Raw genomic sequence first — 15,090 nt, 5'->3', positions numbered from 1 at the left:
GCAGTACTTTCAATGTCACATTGTAAAGCGATATGGGCACCAGTCCAGCAGGTGGCGGTATAGCATTTAGACCAGCAACATGGGGAATTATGTTGGTCAACCAGATTAAACAGGAAGTGGGTTTCTAAAAGCCAGCAAGCCATTTTTCGCTTTTATTTGATCGAAATATAACTAGCATAGTTTGCAAAAACTATCTTATATTCATACTGTGTGAAATACGGTTGTCTTAACCTTGTTTTCGCCAAATTAGCATTAGCTGGTTAGTCACCCATCAGCTAACGTTCGTTTACTAACAACAGAGTGTTTTATCCATTAGCTACAGGGTATCTTTAGCTCGGTTCAGCTAGCTAGGTAAGTGGCTACATTTCAAATTTCCGGGGCAACAATGGAAGGTTTAGAAACGACATACGAGGATTCTAATTCCGAGGACTACATTGATTGTGATGTAAGTAACGTTGAGTGTAGCCTAGGCACAATAAGCTAAACAAAATGATATTTGTAACAAGCTAACGATGTTACTAGGCTAGCCTTTTTTTCCCCACCACCACATCATGAAGAATCTTCTATTTTTCAGGTCTGTAAAAGATCCATAAGGGGCGAGACCCTGTATAAGATCCACCGGACTACAGTACTACACCTGAAGGTAAAAAGCAAAGTTGCAGTTAAATATTTTAACTACTCAAGTCACAACGATCTGTTACCATCTTATAGCTACTAGAGTAATAAGGTCAAGACAAATCATGAGTAAAATTCCTGTTCACAAAATAAATCACAACGGTAAGTTTAAAAATAATTCTCAATTTCAAGCAGGAGGATGTGCTGGATGGGGCAATTCCATGTTGATGGAATTACAGGCTTGTGATTATTTTTTCACTTTAAAAATGTATGCCAACACAACCATTGATTTTAAAGTTTAACAAACCATACAACTCTATGCATACGGACTGCTTGAACATTTACACAGTAAAACAAATTACTGGATAATTATTTTTGCCGAGTTATGGTAAAATCTCCCTCAGTTATATTCTGTTATCCGCACTGTTCTTCCTGTAAATGTGTTTTTGTAAATTTTTCTGTGGAAATGGTTTAGTCCTTGTGCATCCATAGAGTTCAAAGTTTAACAAACCATAGAAATCAATGGTATTTGTTTGGTATACAATTGAAAAATAAGTCTCAGCATGACTCCTTTACCATGGAATTGCACATAGACGTCCTCTGTTATTAACCTCTTCTTTCCAGAACCAATGTTCTTCAAGAGCTTCCAAAAAGCAGCTATTGTTCACTTGTGTTCTCGTATGGTATTTTTCCTCTTTCCAGATGGCTTCATACTGCTTGTACAAATAACCAGCAAGGTATGGACTTAAATAAAGTTCATCTTTGCTTTCACCTTTGGTGTACCACCACCTTCTGGTGCACCTGATTTATGGTACAGTATTTTCCATAAAACTCTTGTTTTAGTGAATATTGTTGATGAACATGGCACCACGCCAACAAGAATGGACGAACAAATCACCATGAAGTATCTAAAACCTCTTGATGTGTAACAAATATGTGCACACTGGAACTGTTTCAGTTTAATTCTGCTATCTCTTGATTCCTCTTGCTCCCAGTAACAACCTTAAGATGGGAGTGTGCCAACAATATACTTTTTCATGTTGCGTCATGGTTGAACAGAAACCACTAGAGGCAAAATGGTGGTCATATTCTTCTTGGAAAGGTGTTGACTTTGGAACTTACCGATTTCCTTCATTTTTACCCTGTGCCGTATTCATGACGCTTGGAGATGTCCCCTGTCTAGGTGCTGTAAAATACTGATGGATATCGCTGGGTTTGAATCGTCATGACAACTTGTGGGAATATTGGAATGTAGAGACAGTTGGAAGAAGGGAAAATGGTCTAATATAATATGTCATTTGGAAGAAGGAAAAATCCAACGTAGTCATGCTTGCATACATTTTTTACTTATGGGTGGTCCCAGGAACCGAACCCTCTATCCGGGCATTGCAAGCGCCAGGCTCTACCAATTGAGCTACAGAGGACTATGTCTAGGCTTGTCTTTAAAGGATCAAATGAATCTCTTTACTTTTCCCATGCAAAGTTGAGACTACTTTTGCCTTCATGCTAGGTTTGGTTCTTCAATCCCCATGTTTCATTCTAATGGAACAACTTGACTTTCCACTTCAACTTCACTGCTGCTCCAAAGACGGATCTTTTTGCCATCAAAAGCAGGTCATCTCGAGAAGGGACACCTATGTCTTGTCTTCCTGCTTGGGTCTCTTCGTAATTAATGTCGAAAACAAAAATGTCCTTTATAACTTGAGTATTTCAAGATTTTTTTCTAAGAAGTACTGTTGGCTCTTGATAAGTGAGACAAGTGAACTCCGTACAAAGCTGTTCACTTGTCTCAATTGGAATATTGTTCATTATTTTTTTTTATATACACCAGATCTGCATGCTCTGGTTTAGTGTACAAATTCAGTCCGAAGCCCTATCCGGAGTCCTCTGCATTGAACCGTCATCGAGCGAGGTATTATAATAGAGAAATATCTTGACAATTTATTAGGGCAATGATTTGCCCTTAATTTACCTACAGGACTTTGTCACCACAGTATCACGGATCTTATTCACGTCTGAAGCATGCTGAGTGTCTTCCACTGGAATTTTTCTGACGCTAGATATTATAGTTGGAAGCAACCACATTCCGCTTTCAGTCGTTGTATGCCTCTTGGAGATATTTCATAGTTTTCAAACCACAAGTTTGCATTACAATGAGCTAGTGATCATCAGAGGATGGACAGAGCAAACTGACAAAACACAAATTCCAATAATGTACTCAATATTTTTTTTAAGCTTTCAAATCAAATGAAGACACCCAGTTGCTAAGTTTGTGTCAAACCCAAACAATGGAAGTATAGGTACTAAATTAAGAGTGGCAGGTAAGGTCCAGGTCAGAGTCAAGATTGGGATGTATAGTATCACTCCCAAATGGCCCATCAGTGCACCTCGAGCTTTAGGTGTGGTTTCCTATTATATGTGTATGGTGTGCATGTGATTCCGTTCCGGGTCCTAACCCCATCTTTATCTGTAGTTCTGATAGCAAGGTTGCTGGTTACACCAACCAGTTACCCGCTGATCCATTGCTGATTGACTTAACTGAACCTGTTTTTTTCGGTTGCGTCTCCCTTCATTCCTGACAGAAAGAGGACCACCTGGTTTCTACTGGTAAGTAATTTCATCTTCCCTTCACTCACTGATTGTCGACGATGAACTTGGACCTCTAAGTGTCTTGTTGCTTCCCCTTCTGGCAGGGGTAAAGGAAGTTGAGTTTCAAACAGGCTCACTACCCTCTGTGCCAATAGTGTTAGTGCACATTGCAGAGAGGTTGTATGGAAGGGTTGGTACATAGTCATTTTTGTTGAGTAAAATTCAATTAAACAGACTGTGATATGAAGCTGCCACGATGAGCACCATGCAGCACCTCAGATCAGATGTGTGATGCAAGACCATGTGCTCAGAGTATCTGATCATATAAATGGAACAATACATTTAACATTAATGTGCACCAGTTTTTTTTATTATCCTATAAACTACTACTAGTTTGATGGCTGCAGCCATCAATTGTCCCATTAACAATCACACATTAGCAAACTTTCTTTTCATACTTTACATTTATCTTGTATAAGCTACTTATCGTAATGAATGATGTCAGCAAAATGCTTGCGATAAGTGATCGGTGTCAATCATTTTCGGGTTTATCGTCCCAGCTCTAGGGTAGTGATGTTCCAAGGATCCCGGATAGCACTAACCATGCTTTTAGTTGTTGGGGAAATCAGTCCTATATTGCTGTTTGCTTTGCATTACTGACTCTACCTTCAGAGAGAGAGAGCAGTACCATAGCTTCACATGGTAGCAGTTTCTGTGAACATACAGTACCAGTGAACGTTTGGACACACCTACTCTTTGCAGGTTGATCAAATAATAGCGAAGACATCAACTATGAAATCATGTAGTAACCAAAAAAGTTTACCAAATGAAAATATATTTTATATTTGAGATTCTTCAAATAGCCATCCTTTGCATTGATGATAGCTTTGCACACACTCAACCAGCTTCAAACTGGTAGTCAACTGGTATGCATTTCAATTTATTTATTTTATTTTACCTTTATTTAACTTGGCAAGTCAGTTAGTTAAGAACAAATTCTTATTTTCAATGACGGCCTAGGAACAGTGAGTTAACTGCCTTGTTCAGGGGCAGAACAACAGATGTTGTACCTTGTCAGCTCGGGGATTCGATCTTGCAGCCTTTCGGGTACTAGTCCAATGCTCTAACCACTAGGCTACGCTGCCGCCCAAAGAATTAACAGGTGTGCCTTGGTAATTTGTGGAATTTATTTCCTCCTTCAATGCGTTTGAGCCAATCAGTTGTGTTGTGACAAGGTAGGGTTGGTTAGTAAGACACATCTCAACATCAACTGTTCAGAGGAGACTGTGTGAATCAGGCCTTCATGGTCGATTGCTGCAAAGAAACCACTACTATAGGACAGCAATAAGAAGAAGAGACTTGCTTGGGCCAAGAAACACAAGCAATGGACATTAGACCGGTGGAAATCTGTTTTTAGGTTCCAACCTCCGTGTCTTTGTGAGATGCAGAGTAGGTGAACGGATGATCTCTGCATGTGTGGTTCCCACTGTGAAGCATGGAGATGGTGTGGGGGTGCTTTGCTGGTGACACTGTCTGTGATTTATTTCAAATTCAAGGCACACTCAACCAGCATGGCTACCACAGCATTCTGAAGTGATACGCCATCCCATGTGGTTTGCGCTTAGTGGGACTATCATTTGTTTTTCAACAGGATAATGACCCAACACACCTCTAAACTGTGTAAGGGCTATTTGACCAAGAAGGAGAGTGATGGAGTGCTGCATCAGATGACCTGGCCTCCACAATCACTCGACCTCAAACCAATTGAGATGGTTTGGGATGAGTTGGACCGCAGAGTGAAGGAAAAGCAGCCAACAAGTGCTCAGCATATGTGTGAACTCCTTCAAGATTGTTGGAAAAGCATTCCAGGTGATGAGTTGAGAGAATGCCAAGAGTGTGCAAAGCTGTCATCAAAGGATGGCGAGCTCGAAGAATCTCATAACATTTATTTTGATTTGTTTACATTTTTTGGTTACTACATGATTCCATATGTGTTATTTCATAGTTTTGATGTCTTCACTATTTTCTACAATGTAGAATGAGTAGGTGTGTCAACTTTTGACTAGTACTGTATATCTGTCTGCACCTGATTTATGTAAAAAATGCTCTTCCCATTTCCTGTGACGTCCACTCATTGGTATGAGAGAAACAGAACTTTTATTGTTGGTTACTGCAAAAAATAGCTGTTTTGTCAAACCAATCTAGCTGGCTCTTGCTGAAATAAGAATGGATTAAGTCCTTGCTCACCGGTGGATTTCAACAGGTCATTAAAGCATAGTATGTCTGCAGTCTACCACCTGAAACCATTAAGACTAAAGTAAATGTGTCTGTATGTGGAATAAAATTTCACACCAATCAATTGGATCCAAATCTGTGAACTGGGATTTGAGTCTAAGTAAGTATGTGGTTCTCTTGTTCTCCATGTACTGGAAGATGCTAGCTGAAGGGAGGAAAATAAACATCCAAAGGACATTGTTGTCTATGCTGTTAAGAGGAGGACCTGGCAATGGCATTGGAAAGCCCCTCAATCACTTTCTTTAAAGGCCTCTATATGGGGAACTCCTAAGTGCGAATGCAGTGAAGGCTTTGGCCCACAACTGACCTGCCAGCAATCACACAGCCCTTAACCAGACATGTGATTTAGCAAAGTCCCTTGCTTAGTGCAAGTGGCTAATCGAGTTCTATGCGTTGTCCCATTCTCCCACCCCGAGCACTGAGGACTGAAAACATCCACACTTTGGGTGATTTGTTTCCGAGTAAAAAGCACCTTTTCTGAGGCTGCAGTCATGTGGTCCCACAGCCTTCACACACTTGCTAAAAACAACGGGACTCTTTGCAGTGTGCTCACTCTTGTAGCTATCGGTATGCACACTTGAATGTTACCTTAAACTGTTTTGGCTGGCCTTTGGCGCAGAAGTATTTTCCTTTTATTTGTGAACAATGTTAAAAAGCTTAAACTGTATATATTGTATGAACTAGAATTAACAGCAAGAGGGCCGTACACATGAATGGTGATTTGCATCGCTATTCCTCGACTGCCTTCTATTTTCCTGCAATCGAATGTCTTAATGGACACTTCAAGAGTTCTACGTTGCACAAACCGTAAGACGCAATACTTAACAGTGGATGTGTTGAGCTGTGCCTGCTATTCTTACAGGTCAGTGTGCAAAAAATAAAATCGGCTGCGATATTAGACAAACATTGCGCAATCCTGTCCCTGGTAAGCATGCTTCAATCTCTTTGAAGAGACTCAATTCTATTAGGATTGCAGTTCACTCCCCTTGGACCCACAGCTACTTCTTGTTTTGCTGCAGATGTCAGAAATGGGATTTCTGCGCTGTGAGGTCATTGCGATTTCTATGGCTGATTTGGGTGAAGGAACACCGCAAGAAACACTTGAAAACGCCAGTCTCTTGGTAGTGACTTGCAGTCTGAGTGTAATGTCTGAAGGACTCAAACCATTTCCTTCAGCAGACCAATCCATCATCTCAGTATGTATCCGTAACGTATATCACACATGGATGATGATGGCCAGGTTATCCATGAATTTTAACCATTCGTGAAAGCAAGCACTTGAATGCAGTTGGTTGAACTGGAGAGAGAGCAGTTCATACACGCAGATGAAGGACCTGGAAGGATTCTGTATAGAGGAATGGTCTAAGATCCCTCCCAATGTGTTCTCCAACTCATTAAACATTTTAGAAAAAGTATTGAAAACAGGGATGTCAATTTTGACCCCTACTTTTGAAAGAAAATGATTGTTTAATAACAAGTAATCTTTATTTGAGCAATTGTTTTAGCATAATATAATTTCCCTTTTTGTTGCATACAATATAGATCAGTATATTTATTTGAGTCATTTTTGCTAGGGTTTATCAAGGGTGTCAATAATTCCTGACCCCACTGTATGTATGTGAATTATTGACTTTTCCAGTGCTAAGATTGAATTTTTTACCGCAGTAGTCTGTTCAAGCACTATCATCTAAAGACCATATCATTGATTGTGGCATTGATCTCTAACTTCTGATGTTGTGGGTCTCACAGGACGGGCTACCAGGGATCATGAGTTACCACATTTCACGGATATCAAACACTACATCAAATACCTGAAACTTGATGAGCCAATCATCGGTAACTACTGTATTTTAAAACCATGTCTAATTCAACACAAAATTATAACTTCCAAGTTGGTGCCCAAAGAGCATATACTTGTAGAAGTGAACTGGGTCAAAAGTAGTTAAGAGTTGTCGGTTTAAAGTGTCCCTTTCTGACCTGTACGTCTCATTTCTTCATGTCAGGTTTGAGTCTTCTGGCGGAGGTGGAGCCAGTCTCCCATGACCGTCAGCCTGGCCCCAGATACATCTGCAGATTATGCGATCTGGAGGCATCCTTACCCAACATGGTCAATCATTTAATTGGTCGCCGACATCGACAGAATTACCTGGTAAGGAGGTGATTTACTGTCATAACCTGGATATGCGTCTCATGCATGATCCTCTTTCTTGCTGGACGTTTTATTAAAGCTAAGCAAGGATCTTGATGGTCAGGATCTTAAATATAGTGATGCTTGATGTACTTTCCTTTTTCTAGGATATGAAAAGGAAAGACTTGGTGACATGGGACAGTACCAATGCCCTGGCTCAATCAGGGAAGGCTTTACGAGCCAAGGCGGAGATCGTGGAAAGACAGAATGGGCAAGGAAGTCCAAAGGTAAGTCATGATGAGTATAGGATTCCCCCTGGTAAGGTCCTGCTTATTGACAAGAGTCTGCATTTATATTTTAGTCATTTTGCAGACGCTCTTATCCAGAGCGACTTAAAGGAGCAATTAGGGTTAAGTGAACATCAACAGATTGTTTTTACTTAGTCAGCTCGGTGATTTGAACCAGCAACCTTTCGGTTACTGGCCAACGATCTTAACAACTAGGCTACCTGCCACTGTAGGTCTACATACCAGTCTATGTGCCTCTTGTAAAGAATCAAGTAATTGTTTCATTTATTTGCAAGTGTTATTTGTGTTCTATTTGAAATCTTCTGATCCTAATCTTTGGTTTTTATTTTAGCCTTTGAGGAAAAAACAAAATGTGGGCAAATTGAACATTTCTAGAGGTAAGATCTTTTCAGAATTTTTTTTGACACGTCTATTAGTCAAATCAAAAATAAAAAAATCTAAACTAAACATTTGCCAACCATGAGTCATTGAACTAGTAGTGTTTATTCTCAACTTGTCCAATATCAAACAGAAAACGTTGACAATGTTATTTTCCCTTTTTCAGTTCCCCCGAAAGAAAGAGGGGCCAAGAATCAGCCAAAACCAACACTTTCTCATCCATCAGACATGAGGCGGGAAGGACACCTGCATCCAGGGAGGATGGATTTCCCGGACGAGGAGTACCACCACAGAGGAGGCCGTCCTGAAGATGATCTATATAGACCTCCCTTCCATGAAGACGATCCTTACTTATTGTCCGGGGCGGTTCGAGGGGTCTACCTGAGGGGAGGAGACCCCAGTCTGCGTGGTTATGAGGAAGACGAGCTTCGTAGAGCAGGCTATTATGAAGATGACCTTCGTAGACGGGAGTTTATGGAGGATGATCTTCGTAGAAGGGATCACTACCTTGAAGAACAAATCCATGGTCAGGATTATTTGGAGGACATGCGTAGACGAGAGTTCTTGGAGGAGGGCGTTACAAGGCCAGGCCACCAAGAGGAAATCCCTCATCGCCACGCATACCCTGAAGAACCTCCACGTTGGAGTGTCTACCCGGAGAATGATCCTCTCAAACAGTTCTATTCTGATGAGGTTCTCCGTAGAAAATTTCATGCTGCTGAAGCTTCTAAGGAGTGGGCCTTTCGAGAAGATGAATCACCACATGGGAGGACCTATCCTCATGTCCCGGCCTATCCGCAGGAATTTCCTCCTGAACGTGCCTATCCTGACAAAGCTCCTCTCTGCTTTGAACACGACCATGGAAGGGCAGCCCACGGACCATCTGTACATGAAGACCCTTACTCCGAGGATCCCTGTAGAAGCGGATACCTTGAGGAGGCGCAACGCAGGGCGTACCCTGAGGAACAACATGGGCCAGCCTATCCAGAAGGCAACCCTCATAGGCCATCTCTCGACAGGGATCCAAACGGCGGTGGCTACCCAAAGGGGCCAGATGGGCAAGGAGTTGCTGACGAAGACTTGAGGTTCTCAGATGAAGGGACTCAATCAATGGACTTAGATAGTGAAGGCAGCGAGGAGAATTTGTTTGAACTTGTCGAGGCCATTCGTCAGGAGGGGAGGGGTCCGCAGAATCCAGAGACAAAGCGAGGGATGAGACCACCAGGCATGAGGGGGACTCCTCAGAGGCCAGCAGAGGGAGGCAGAGTGAGAACAGAGATCCCCGAACCTTTCCGGCGCTTCCTGGAAGGAGCCACAGATGACCACAAGAGCCCCGGGAAACGGAAGAGAAAGAGCAGGTTCTCCGATGCCACAGAACAGGAGCCGGATGTGTTGAAGTTCATGTAAGTGTGAATAAGTACACATCACCACGTGTTAAACTTCTCCATCATTACATCCTGAGGTGAAAGGTGTTTTAGCTACTATTACGTTAAGGTTGTTCTATAATGATTCTTACAAAATCTTCTTCCCTCCAGGCAAGCTGATGACAATAGAAGGTCAGAACCTTTTGCCAAGCCACAGGTATATAGACAATGTTTTTAATTAAACTTTTATTTAGCAACACAAGCCAGTTAAGAACAAATTCTTCTTTACAAGGACGGTCTACACCGGCCAAACCCGGACGACGCTGGGCCAATTGTGCGCCGCCCTATGGGACTCCCAATCACGGCCAGTTGTGATACAGCCTGGAATCGAACCAGGGTGTTGGTAGTGACGCTTCAAGCACCGATGCAGTGCCTTAGACCGCTGTGACACTCGGGAGCCCTCTTTCTAAGCGCAACTGACATTTATAAATGTTTTACATTTTAGTAATTCAGCAGACACTCTTATCCAGAGTTACCTACAGGAGCAATGGGGTTAAGTGCCTTGCTCAAGGGTACGTCGACAGATTTTGCCTAGTCGGCTCGGGATTTGAACCAGCAACCTTTCTGTTACTGGCCCAACGTTCTTAACCACTAGGCTACTTCCGCGACTGACAATTGCTAAAGTTTGTTAATGGTCTATGTAATGTCTTATTGTGATATTGAGTACCTTATTCTAATTGTTTAGGGTGCTTATCAAGGAGTAGCAGGCTCCAGACCGATGGCAGAGGCAACTCCAGAAACTGGGAATGTTTTGGATGTACTGGTAAGATCCTAATAAAAGAGTAACACCAATCAAATGACATACCTTTTGCACAAAGACAACTGTCATAGCCTTTAGTTGACTAGTGCACATTGACGATTTTTGGGAAGAGAAACTGTATTATTTACCATGTTCTTTAATGTACTTGCTTTCCCTCTAGAATAACATACAGGTTGAGAATGTGGAAGAGGCCAACTTCCTGAAGGACAAGCTGTGTAACCTTCTGAAAGAGTTCCAAGACAAAAAATATGAGAAGACGGCGGTAATGCCTGCGGTAGGTATTCATTGTGTTGCACAGCATGTTGCGCAGTTGCTTTACGGATGTCAGTTGACAATGAATGGATATAGGCTGACGTGAGAATGCGAACATTTCCTCTTCTCTGAAACCTTTAAAAAGTTGGTTGATGTAAGTAAGATGGTCCTTTCCTCATTTCAACTGTAGTACAAAAGCCTACATCCAACAGTAATTTCCAAAGAATATAATCACATGAGCGAGGATCACCTGGAATATCCCAGAGACGACTATGAAAGAAACTACAGAAAAGTGCAAGAGGAGAGACCTTACGAAGGCCATCCTCCCAGACACTCAAAGGAACGCTCACAGGAGCACTACACTCCAGAGACCCTACAGGACCCTTACAGAGACACCGACATGAGAATGGAGAGGAGAGCTCATTATGAAGGTAAACTATGTATGCATGTTTCTCGCAACAAAATTGCATAAGTTCATTACAGTCATTTTCTTTATCTGTTTGTGTGACTTAAAATATATATATAATAGTCCCACATCTACGTCATCTTCCTTCTTTCAGAGGTCTTTGGGCATGTTGAGATGTACTCACAATCTCATGCTCGTCCAGAGGAGCCAATGGCATACCCCCACGAGGGGTGTCAGGGGCCGATGTACCCTCATGATTACCCACCTCCAGGAGATCTTTACAATCCATTCAATCCTCCACCCCCAATACACTGGGAGCGGGGGTACAGGATGGGTGTCCCTCAGTCCACCAGCCTAGACAAAATCACCTCCACTCTCCTGGAGCTTGTGGCAAGGAAAAAGTGATTTTACAGTAGAACCACCATTTGCAAAAATATTTGTATTGATCTGAGCTCAATTGTATTTCTGTTGGAATTTAGCTTTTGAAATGTTTCTACACTTTTATTTGCTTTAATTGTTCATCTTGATGGCTAGTTTTAAGGGTTAAAGGTTTTGTAGCAATTATTTGACATTAGTAATCAGAAAATTTGCTTTGAATGGTGTAGACATGTTGTTGAAAACAAATTGATTTCTTTTGAATAACTTCTATTCACTTAATACTGCATTGTAACTGAGAATAAAACATTTGTGACCACAAATGAGTTCTGATTCAAACAAGATGGTTAAAGAAATATTACACTGAACAAAAATATAAACGCAACATGTAAAGTGTTGGTCCCTTGTTTCATGAGCTGAAATAAAATATCCTAGAAATGTTCCATACGCACCAAAAGGTTCTCATTTTGTACACAAATTACTTTACATCCTTGTTAGTGAGCATTTCTCATTTTCCAAGATAATCCATCCACCTGACAGGTGTGGCATATCAATAAGCTGATTAAACAGCATGATCATTACACAGGTGTACCGTGTGCTGGGGTCAAAAGGTCACTAAAATGTACAGTTTCGTCACAACACAATGCCACAGATATCTCAAGTTTTGAGGGAGCATGCTGATTGCAGGAATGTCCACCAGAGCTGTTGCTGGAGAATTTAATGTTCATTTCTCTACCATACACTGCCTCCAACATCATTTTAGAGAATTTGTCAGAACATCCAACCGTCCCTACAACCACAGACCACGTGTAACCACGGCAGCCCAGGACCTCCACATCCGGCTTCTTCACCTGCTGGATTGTCTGAGATCAGCCACCTGGACAGCTGATGAAACTGGGTTTGCACAACTGAATAATTTTTGCTCAAACTGTCTCAGGTAAGCTCATCTGCGTGTTTGTCGTCCTCACAAGGGTTTTGACCTGACTGCAGTTCGGCAATGTAACCAACTTCAGTGGTAAAATGCTCACCTTCGATGGCCACTGGCACACTGGAGAAGTGTGCTCTTCACAGATGAAACCGGTTTCAACTCCACATGGCAGACAGCGAGTATGGTGTTGTGTGGGCAATCGGTTTGCTCATGTCAACATTGTGAATAGAGTGCCCCATGGTGGCTGTGTGGTTATGGTATGGGCAGGCATAAGCTAAAGACAATGAACACAATGGTATTTTATCAAAGGCCATTTGAATACATAGAGATACCATGACGAAATCCTGTGGCCCATTGTGGTGCCATCCATCCACCGCCATCACCTCATGTTTCCACATGATAATGCATTGCCCCATGTCCCAAGGATCTGTACACAATCCCTGGAATGTGAAAATGTCCCAGTTCTTCCATGGCCTGCATACTCACCACACATTTCACCCATTGGGCATGTTTGGGATGCTCTGGATCAACGTGTACGACAGCATGTTCCAGTTCCCGCAAATATCCAGCAACTTTGTACAGCCATTGAAAAGAAGTGGGACAACGTTCCAAGGCCAGAATCAGCAGCTTGATCAACTCTATGTAAATGAGATCTGTCGCGCTGCATGAGGTGACCAACAGATGCATATCTGTGACCAACAGAATCATATCTGTATTCCCAGTCATGTGAAATCCATAGATTTGGGCCCAATTAATTTATTGCAATTGACCGATTTCCTTATATGAACTATAACTCAGTTAAAGCTTTGAAATTGTTGCGTTTTATTTTTGTTCAGTGTAGTTTTCCATACAAGGATTAGAAAAATATGGACATTGGGATAGAATGGGAACACAGAGTATTTGGTTTTCAAATGTAGGTTATTATCCTATAAGTGATAGAATAAGCTGTTTTACTTGTTCTTTCCGTGTTTGATGCAGAGAATCTCTAATGGAAAGGGGGTGGAACAGCACCATATATTTATGGCCAGCATCCAGCAGGTCCCTAAATTATTCACACACCATTGCACACCCTTTGACTTCCTGGGTTTGTAAAATAATTATGTGAAGCATTTTGTAGTTTGAAGCTCCAAGGCTCAGAATTTGAAGTTCTTGACGTCAGCGCACCAACGTGCACAGTTTCCGGTTAGAGCAGAAGTACTTGGCAGCCATCTTGTTTCCCGTTGCTACTGAAATAAAATAAATAATACGGTGAGCTGAACTTCACTTGTGCTAACCCGTAAAACAAAGTGAGTAAAAATCAGATTATATACATGGTTAATGTCTATATGTGAAATCATACTGTGTCGCTATGGAATTGGGGCTATGACTTTGCGCATTTTCAATTGCTGTTCTTGTCCAATAGACGATTGTTTTGGAAGATGAACATAGGCGCCATTTCCCTCCCCGCTCTCTGAGCCGCTTATTGGTGGCCAGCTGAAAAGAACCGAGGCGGCCAAGAAACTGCCGCACTGAGGCCGCCATGTTGGCTCTTGTCTAAATTCTGCCTCGTACGACTGGCGATTTTTGGTAGATCCCTAATGGCGTCAGTTTCACAACTTACTGAACCCGTAGAAACCTTGATTGGTGGAATCTAGTCCGAGGTTTGATTGGTCTGAAGGACAGATCCAAACGTAGTCTTTATTGGTTAGAGAGCTTTACCCCAGTTTTGCAAACTTTCCATTGATCAGCAGTACCTGTTGTTCAGTGGCGAATTAGCTCTAACACATGGGCCAATGTGTAGCATGTATCATCGTCTTCCATTGACTCGGTTGGGTTTACCATCGAGCACATAAGTACACTAGCTTAAACAACTACCAGAGCCAGGGCTCTCTAACCCTGTTTCTGGAGAGTTACGTTCCTGTAGGTTTTCGCTGCAACCTTAACGCACCTGATTCTAATAATTATTTGGTTGAGCAATTGAATCAGGTTAGTTACAACTGGTTGGGTTGAAAACCTACAGGAGTTTAACGTTAGTTCTCCAGGAACAGGGTTGGAGAACAATGAACTATCAATATGTCTACGTTTGGCTAGCTAACAATACATTATCACAACGTATTAAGAACTATGGGCCAGCGAAGCTAAACGGTCGGTGATTAGGCAAGCCTTTTCATCCAGGTAGCTGGAAACATATAATTAGAATACTAGAATGTACATGAACCTTAAGACGGGATAGGTCAGCCATTTTGGTCAGGGAGTTGGTTTGCCAATGTTGTTATAAGATATTGTTTAAAATAATGAATTTGAAGAATGCATGTTTGTTTCCTAGCCAGACAATTTTACAAGTTAACTGTCAATATGTCCAATTTTATTCTAACTATGCAAAAAAAACTAAAATACACTTTATGGAACAGGGGACTGAATAAACCAAAACATAGGTGCATACACACACATGATAACATACACACATACATGGATTTTGTGTTGTAGATATGTGGTAGTGGAGTAGGGGCCTGAGGGCACACTTAGTGTGTTGTGAAATCTGTTATGAATGTATTGTAATGTTTTTAAAATCATGTAACTGCCTTAATTTTGCTGGACCACAGGAAGAGTAGGCAGCAGCTAATGGGGATCCATAATAAATTCAAATCCACAG

The 15,090-nt window shown here is 41.7% G+C and overlaps 2 protein-coding genes across 4 annotated transcripts in view; both read left to right on the top strand.

Annotated features, from left to right (window-relative positions):
• The first annotated feature begins 101 nt into the window (after nucleotides 1–101).
• si:ch211-13c6.2 (uncharacterized) lies at nucleotides 102–11,853 on the top strand. 2 transcript variants are annotated; one of them, XM_029732544.1, is made up of 13 exons: nucleotides 102–445; nucleotides 575–643; nucleotides 3,198–3,222; nucleotides 7,249–7,335; nucleotides 7,503–7,648; nucleotides 7,795–7,914; nucleotides 8,267–8,312; nucleotides 8,480–9,716; nucleotides 9,849–9,894; nucleotides 10,423–10,500; nucleotides 10,658–10,771; nucleotides 10,940–11,180; nucleotides 11,310–11,853. In XM_029732544.1, exons 1-13 carry the CDS (start codon nucleotides 386–388, stop codon nucleotides 11,558–11,560), a joined length of 2,520 nt encoding a protein of 839 aa, XP_029588404.1. In that variant the 5' UTR covers nucleotides 102–385; the 3' UTR covers nucleotides 11,561–11,853. The 2 variants fall into 2 exon arrangements, with proteins under 2 accessions (XP_029588404.1, XP_029588406.1); XM_029732546.1 differs by lacking the exons at nucleotides 102–445; nucleotides 3,198–3,222 and having other exon boundaries at nucleotides 579–643.
• Nucleotides 11,854–13,644: 1,791 nt separating this feature from the next.
• The window catches only part of LOC115173984 (nuclear transcription factor Y subunit gamma), a 42,935-nt gene continuing 41,489 nt past the window's right edge, over nucleotides 13,645–15,090 (top strand). For both annotated transcript variants that reach the window (XM_029732541.1, XM_029732539.1), the window contains exon 1: nucleotides 13,645–13,744. In XM_029732541.1, coding sequence (XP_029588401.1) covers nucleotide 13,744 — 1 coding nt within the window. In that variant the 5' untranslated portion in view covers nucleotides 13,645–13,743. The remainder of the gene's footprint in view (nucleotides 13,745–15,090) is intronic.

This window comes from Salmo trutta, chromosome 34 (assembly GCF_901001165.1).
Source record: "Salmo trutta chromosome 34, fSalTru1.1, whole genome shotgun sequence".
In the NCBI taxonomy this organism is placed as follows: domain Eukaryota; kingdom Metazoa; phylum Chordata; class Actinopteri; order Salmoniformes; family Salmonidae; genus Salmo; species Salmo trutta.
Note: the sequence above shows the minus strand (reverse complement) of the source record. Positions and strands in the feature narration are given on the sequence as shown.